The 8,418-nt window shown below is 34.9% G+C and overlaps 1 protein-coding gene across 1 annotated transcript; it reads right to left on the minus strand.

Annotated features, from left to right (window-relative positions):
• Positions 1 to 217: 217 nt before the first annotated feature.
• On the minus strand, positions 218 to 1,820 carry LOC121405097. The gene is made up of 2 exons (XM_041595695.1): positions 1,811 to 1,820; positions 218 to 1,740 (listed from the first exon to the last, which is right to left on the minus strand). Exon 2 carries the CDS (start codon positions 1,262 to 1,264, stop codon positions 218 to 220), a length of 1,047 nt encoding a protein of 348 aa, XP_041451629.1. The 5' UTR covers positions 1,265 to 1,740; positions 1,811 to 1,820.
• Positions 1,821 to 8,418: the final 6,598 nt, after the last annotated feature.

Here is an 8,418-nt window from a genome sequence, read left to right on the forward strand (position 1 = left end):
GATATAATAAATGAATCTGTATCCATATAAAGTATTTTTGATGATGGACATTTTACGGAATGGAAATTATAGAAATAGTCGTACATTAACCATTTTGAAAGTTCTAATACACTAACTCCAATGTATATGGGTTTATCATAATAAATTTTTGATTTAGTTGATTCAATTGCAGCTAAATTATCTCCAAAGACTTCAACACTGTGAAAATTATGTCTAGCTATGCGTTGTCTAAACCCTGCGGAATCGTTTTGCCGCATACGGCATTGACCATTAATTTAAAAAAGTTTATCTCAAACTCATTTACAGCTAATTTTCTTAGTGTTGTATTTAGGTCAATATAAGGCTTTAACCAACAGGACTGTTTAAAAGATAGTATTCGAGATATTTTTTCTACAATCATACCTTGCTCTATACATAACTGCAGCTGTTTTAAATGTATTATATAATTCTTTTTATCTGATAAATCAGCTATTAATTTGGGCTGCTTTCCTCCTGGCGGAATTTTATTTTCGGGGCAGAATGGTAAACTATTATGTTTATTATGAACATTTTTAGGATATTTCAGATCTACTTCTAATATGTATCCTATATTACCTCTGGCTGATATATTAAGAGCGTTGAAAGATAAAATTTCATTATTACTTAGAAATTTAAAATTGGAATATGGAAGTGGTTGACTCATAGCCCATCCATATAAATTGTTGGCGTCAATATATGTCAGGTAGTTTATAGGATCGCTAGACTTGAATTTGTCATTTAAGTATTTGTTATTTGCTGTAGCGATCCTTTGGGTACATTGAGTCAACCCTCCCCGGACTGCAGTTTTTAAAAAGTTATAAATATCAGGATCACTTATAAGTTCCAATTCTATCTTTGTGTATTTAAGCATTGCATCCCATGAAACTGAAGGAGCAGTAACATAATTAATGGGATCTAGTCTGTATACTCGTGAACAAAGAGTTCTAAAATTTTCGAATACATCGGCAAGAATTAGAACATCGCTTTCCAAGTATAATTTTAAGTAATCTCTAATACTAGTACAGTTAAACATTCTCCACACGCTCTGAGCAAAGTTATAATCTTCCACGCTACATTCCTCATCATTCAGAGAATTATAAAAATATTCCCTTGAAGGGAGCTGGGATTCCTCAAATTTTTGAAAACTATCTAAATAGTCATAGGGAAATACTCCTTTTCTTCGTAGCATGTCAAATTTTTCGTTTTGATATTTGCTGTTCAATATTTTGAAATTGGATACATCCATATAGCTAGCAAGTTTTTCTAAGCTCGAATTTAAAAATCTATTTGAATCTATGTATCTTATTTTATATTGATGAAGATGTGAATCAAGCTTGCAAGTTTGAGTTAACGCAATATATAACTCTTTATTGCAAGGAATGGGTTTCAATTCATCTCTTATCGATGTTACAAATAAGTGGATGTCATATCGAGACAAGTTGTGACACACTACAGGGAAAAAGGGATCGCTTAATCTAAATGTTTGTTTACAGACCTTATGAATAGGCCCTACATATTGGCCCGTGAATTGATTGAAGTATTTTTCACGATCATCAACCAAAATTTGCTCATCGCAGGCACAGCACGCTTCGTGTTCCTGACAGTCTTCATCCCAAATATTGAATTCATATATGGGCTTTTTACTAGATTTCCAGTACTTCTCATAAAGGCCATCAGTTTTAGCCCTAAGCACTTGACAGAATTTTTCAATACAATCAGGTCCTGAAATAACGAAGTCGTAATGCTTAGAGTTTATTTATATTTATTTATTTATTTATTTTATAATATTTACCTTCATATGTCCACATTTCATTTAGATGAGGATTGTATTTATGTGCAACATAAAATGAAACTGCACATGCTGTATGCCTCTGCGCCATAGTAGTCGATGATTTGGAGGGATCATTAAGATTTCTATGGAAATTTTCCAAAACAGCCTCGATGTCAGCATAAATTACGACTGGGGGTGAAAGTTTTTTCGACCAACTTTTAAATATGGTTTTAGTATTGGGTTCTGGATATAGAGCCGCAACTTTTCCACACTCCTTAGTGTCGTGAATAGTATTTGTAGTACTATAAAATTGCAAACAGTTATCGCAAAAATATGCTGCACTATGAGATTTACTATGTTGGCAATAGCATAACTTCTTCATGCACGTTATATAGGCATAATGCATCATTTGCATATCACTATTGATGCCTAGCAAGTTTATATGATTAGGACGAATTTTATTAGTCCTCACTGTGGGTCCCACAACGTTTTTACCATTATCATCAATTTCATATATATTGATGCTGAAATCCTCATTGGCTTTTTCGAATCGCTTTATTCCTTTGCTTGTTATTGGAAACTCAATCTCAGAAAAATCGAGTCTAAAACCGTTATAATGAATTATTTCCTGGTTTATGTTTAAAATGCGATAGCTTGATGGGATTGCTAATTTGTCTCGAGCCAACCTTTTTTCAACTGATCTTGTAAATGTAGTTTCTGCATGTCTTTTATATTCTAATGATTCTAAAATACACCACTTGAAACAAAAATCATCTACATTTTTAACATTGATGATAGCATTTCGTGATTTTATTTTTTTAGGAGCTTCTATATACCCCCTTGCAGGGATGTGTTCCAGTTTAATTATTGTTAACTCAAAATATTTAAAATTTTTTATAGCCCAACCTGAATCCTTCTCCTGGAATTCGCTGCTTAAAGTTATAAGGTTTTCCAGAGCGTTATTTAAGTGTTCATCAATGAACTCTTGCTCATATATGGGTTTGTATGAAGTTATGAAATGCTTCATTGTTTCTGTCAAGGTTTCATCATCAGTTTGCTTGACATACAGACCATATACTTTTAAATTGAACTTTACGGCTCTGTACTCGCTCAAACAACAATTAAGTAAATTGATTATATCATTTTTACAATCATTATAAAAATCTTTTAAGTCAATCCGATTACTTTTACTGGATTGAACCCGATATGATTTTATGGGAAATTTCGAGTTTGATGCCAGGTTGATAATATTAGGATTGTTATGTATTTGGTCTTAGCGGCATTCTTATGCTTTTCAGACATAATATGGCGCTTTCCTTGAGGAGTGTAACTCTCACCGCATATTGCACAGTCAATGTTTTCCGCTGGTGCATTCATTCTAGGCCGTTTTGAAGATCTTGAAGTTGACTGTTCTCGGAGGTCAGTTGTCGAAGAAGATTTCCTCATTAGCACGTTAAAAGCATTTTTTGAGCAGAACATACCTCATAATGAGAGTCTAGCTCTGCTAAGTCGAGGAAATTCAAACATAGATCGCACTCAACTTTTTTCTGGGGACCTAAGCAACTCTCATAATGAGAGTCGATCTCTGTTCCCTCTAAGGATTTATAGCATAGATTGCACTCAATCGGAATCCGCGATCCTACGCAACTGTCGTAGTGAGAGGCGAACTCTGTTAATTTAACAAACTCTGAACACATAGTGCACGCGATTTCGGGATTCATTTTGAAATTTTTATATTTTGTTTGATCACTTTCACTATTAGAAGAGAACTAAGAGTTTTTCATAAAAAGCGTTCTATTTATCTGCCTAACGCCTACTCAGTGTTTTGTATTCAACAGGTTCAGTACTCGTTTAAAACCGGTTTCAAAACGATTTCTTCTGCTGACTATGTAATAATAGGATGTGAAATTCAACCAATAAATACATTCAATACCAGGTACCTATACCTGAAATGCACTTATTCTTTTGTGTAATCCTCGCTTGGAAAACCTGTTTCAAACGAATCCTATGATTCTCTGGGGATGTAACATGTAATAGTAGGAAGTGAAATTCACCCAATCAGAAGTAAGGAAACATTGAAAATAAATTTCTTAAATGTAGTATTCTATTATTATACCTATGTATGTATGTATATAATATTATGATTAGAAAAATACATCGAATATTTTTATTATACATATGCTTTCTCGCCTTATTTAAATCCAGCCTCAGTTCTTTCCAACGCCGCTATTAACTCAGCGTCATCTTCATCCCGAAGTAGATCCCTGAGTCGATCCCCTTTCGCCGCAGTCTTGATCATCGACCAAATCGAAAATATGATCATCATCCGGCAAAACGAATGGCGTTTCAGTCATGGAGTCCTCACCGACATATTCCTCAAAAATGTATTTGATGATATCATGAGGTCATCATCCTCACTATCATCATCCCATTTAATCTCATTAATAGGATCCCAATTCCTCTCGAGATAATTTTGGGTTTTAATTCCAAAAATCAGTGACAGGTCCACGGAGTCTGGCTGAGAATCCAGATTTATGGTTTCCTCCGGTTGCGACTCAATAAAAATGACCTCTAGGTTATCCATCTTTGTATACAGTTTACTAGTTTCTGTAATAGCTTATAGCTGTGAGTAGCTATTATATAGGCACTCAACTATATGACAGTGTTGGGAATACAATACAGAGAAGGAATTTAAACAGAATAGTAAAAAAAGGTTTAAGGTCAACGAGATCCTTTTACAGGTAAATGCTTTGGAAAAAAACTACCTCTAAACTATCACATCAGATATAGTTCAAGGAGATGAAAAACCTGTTTGACAGTGTTTTCGAAGAGCCTGAGTGAGAGGAAGGATCAAAGGGTAGAACTCGTTTAGAGAGAGAGAGGGAGAATGTAAGGATTGATTTTGATTTGTCACAATTTTCAGGTAAAAAAATCGATATTGATTTTACAGAATTTCCAGAGGAGAAAATAACTTAGTTCACATTTTCACCGATAGTGAATTTTCAGATAAAAAAAAATCGATATTGATTTTACAGAATTTCCAGAGGAGAAAATAACTTAGTTCACATTTTCACCGATAGGTGGCGCCACCAAGTAGTAATGAAAAGGGACCTTCTTCGTATATTTACTATAATAAGTTCTCTTTGCATTCATCTTATACTTTTATTCATTGATTGCACATCCTATATATAAATATAGGTAACTCTACTCTTAAAGGATATGATTATGGTAAATATCAGAAACTAAAACCATATATATTTTTATAAATTATTTTATTTCAACATGATCATGGTAAATATCAGAAACTGAAACCATTTATTTGAAAACCACATGTTGCTGAGAATAGGGTTGTTGAATCAAATATCATGTTTCACATCCTTAAGCAACATGTTGCGAATTTAGGATTTACTCGCAACACGTAGAAGGTCCCTTTTCATTACTACTTGGTGGCGCCACTATCGGTGAAAATGTGAACTAAGTTATTTTCTCCTCTGGAAATTCTGTAAAATCAATATCGATTTTTTTTTACCTGAAAATTCACTATCGGTGAAAATGTGAACTAAGTTCTTTTCTCCTCTGGAAATTCTGTAAAATCAATCATCGATTTTTTTTTACCTGAAAATTGTGACAAATCAAAATCAATCCTTACATTCTCCCTCTCTCTCTAAACGAGTTCTACCCTTTGATCCTTCCCCTCACTCAGGCTCTTCGAAAACACTGTCAAACAGGTTTTTCATCTCCTTGAACTATATCTGATGTGATAGTTTAGAGGTAGTTTTTTTCCAAAGCATTTACCTGTAAAAGGATCTCGTTGACCTTAAACCTTTTTTTACTATTCTGTTTAAATTCCTTCTCTGTATTGTATTCCCAACACTGTCCATAGTTGAGTGCCTATATAATAGCTACTATTATTTGTAGAAAAATACATAAATTAATTGTATTAAACATAAATAAGAATATTATTTAAATTACGTCTCGGCTCTTTCTACCGCAGCTATTAATTCGGCATTATCTTCGTCGCGAAGAACTTCCTCGAATCGTTTTCGGTCCCCTTCGTCATTATCATCGACCAAATCGAATATACTGTCATCATCCGGGAAGTTGAATGTTTCGTCTGAGTTTCGTCAATCGGAGCAGCAGCCATTAGGTCATCAAGACTATCATCCCATACAATATCACTTAAGACGTTCCGTTGCATTATATATTCTTGCGTTTTAATTCCGAATATCAGCGAAAGGTCCACGGAGTCGGGCTGGGTGTCCAGATCTATAGTTGTCTCAGGTTGCGAGTTTATAAAAATAAATTCGAGGTCATCCATCTTCGTTTAGAATCCACTAGTTTATGATAAGGCTTGTAGCTGTGAGTAGCTATTATATAGGCATGTAACTATAGGACAGTGTTAGGCATACACACAGACAAAAGAAATGAAAACGAAAGTAAACGAACAGTCAAGGTGCTAGGAGGAGCTTTTACAGAAAAAACCATTAGCACCATTAAACCATAAGACCAATAGAGATAAACGACCCCAAAAAAATAGTGCCGCAGATTCATTTGAAAGGGACGGGATGAAACATTTGCTTGAGGGATGTTTGAATCGTTGTAGGGAACCAATCACATAAGCAGAGAGAGGGATAGTTGTTTGATGGTTGCTGTCCAGGAATATTGATCCTGGATTTTTGACAAAGTTAGTTCACCTCTTGACCGCTAGATGGCGCCACAAAAGTAGTAAAGATATAGTAAGTGCTGTAAAGGGAACGACTCCAGGATCTACTTCGGGACGAAGATAACGCTGAGATAATAGAAGCGGTAGAAAGAATTGAGGCTGAATTTTATGTATAATGTATTATGTATAATATTCGATGTATTTTTTCAATTTATAATATATACATATAATAAATATAATACTACATTTAAAAATATTTTGTTTTTGTTTCCTTACTTTTGATTGGGTGAATTTCACTTTCTCTTATTACCTGTTACATCCCCAAGATAATCATAGGATTCGTTTGAAACCGGATTTACACCGGTTTAAAACAGGTTTGAAAGCAGGTATTGAATCTTTTGTTTTCAAACGACTAAGTAGGAGTTAGGAACATAAATAGAACGTCATTTAGAAAAACTCTTAGTTCTCTTCTTATAGTGAAAGTGTTTAAACAATACAAAAAAACAACAAAAATTACGAAAATGGAATCCCAAGTTGCTTGTAACCTGTATCATCAGCTCATCAAGCTATCAGAGTTCGGTTCACATTATGACAGTTGTTTAGGACCTCGGAACATTTTTGAGTGTAAACTGTGCTATAAATCTTTTTTTTTTTTATTTATTGAAGACTAGCAACTATCTGCTAACATAAATTATGATTAAAATTAAAGGAAAAAAAAAGTGGATATAGGAAATAATTAAAAATTAGTGGATTGTAAGGACAGGTATATCTTACTGGCTATAATTTTAAGGGATAATTCAGGGGATAGGGTGTGATAAAGATTATTATAATTAGAGCATAAGATTCGAAAAGGGTCGTGTTGAGCGTAATTAGACCTACAGAAGGGTAAACGAAACGGGCAAAAGGTACGGGTAGGTCTAAGGGAACAGAAAAATCAAGCAGGCCAAGAAGTGCTTCTGAATCAACAAGCCCAACTAGGAGCTTGTGTACAAATATAACGCCGTTACAAATTCTGCGATGGCGCAAAGAAGGGAGGTCTAAAAGATGTAGCCTCGATTGATAAGGTGGCAAGATTCTATCCGAGTCTCAGCTAAAATTACGTAAAGCTAAAATTAAAAATTGTTTTTGGACCGACTCGAGAATGGACTGTTGCTCCTTGTGCTGTGGACTCCACACACAAGAACAATATTCCAGAATCGGACGAACCAAGGAGACCCTTAGCTTTATTTACAGTTGCAGCTATATGGCTATTAAAACACAGTCTATGATCGAAAAGAACTCCAAGGTCATTATAACTCGAAATTCGTTCGAGGGCATGAATTCCTAGAGCGTACGAGACAAAGTGTGGAGTGCGACGGTAAAAAGTCATAAGTTTGCATTTAGAAAGGTTCAGAAAAAGGAGATTTGTTGAACACCAAATTTGCAACTCGTTTAGGTCGAGTTGAAGGCGTTTGTGCAGGTACCAATCAGAGTAGGAGAGATAGATTTTAACATCGTCAGCGTACATTAGAGTAGAGGAGTATGTTATAACTTGAGGAAGGTCATTCACAAATAAAATAAACAGAAGTGGACCTAAATGACTACCTTGTGGCACTCCTGATGTAACATTAACGACATTCGACAACACATTAGTAAACAAAACACGTTGTGTGCGGTTAGAAAGATATGACGAAATCCAGTTTAGAAGATTAGTGGGGAAACCAATTAAAGAAAGCTTGTGAATGAGAAGAGAATGGTTCACGGAGTCGAAAGCCTTGCTAAAATCCGTGAAAATTACGTCTGTTTGCAGGGAGCTTTGAAATCCTCGGTTAATTGCAGAAGAGAACTCGAGAAGGTTTGTCAATGTTGATCGATGTTTAAAAAATCCGTGTTGCGATGGAGATATCAGACTCCTGCATAGGTGTTGCAATTGCCTGGTAATAAGGAACTCAAGCAGCTTTGGAATGGCGGAAAGCTTAGCAATACC

Source organism: Drosophila obscura, unplaced genomic scaffold, assembly GCF_018151105.1.
Source record: "Drosophila obscura isolate BZ-5 IFL unplaced genomic scaffold, ASM1815110v1 contig_75, whole genome shotgun sequence".
In the NCBI taxonomy this organism is placed as follows: Eukaryota; Metazoa; Arthropoda; class Insecta; order Diptera; family Drosophilidae; genus Drosophila; species Drosophila obscura.

Excerpts from the sequence above, each read along its gene's own strand:
- LOC121405097 (XM_041595695.1), bottom strand. The coding sequence starts at position 1,264 with ATGGATGTATCCAATTTCAAAATATTGAACAGCAAATATCAAAACGAA.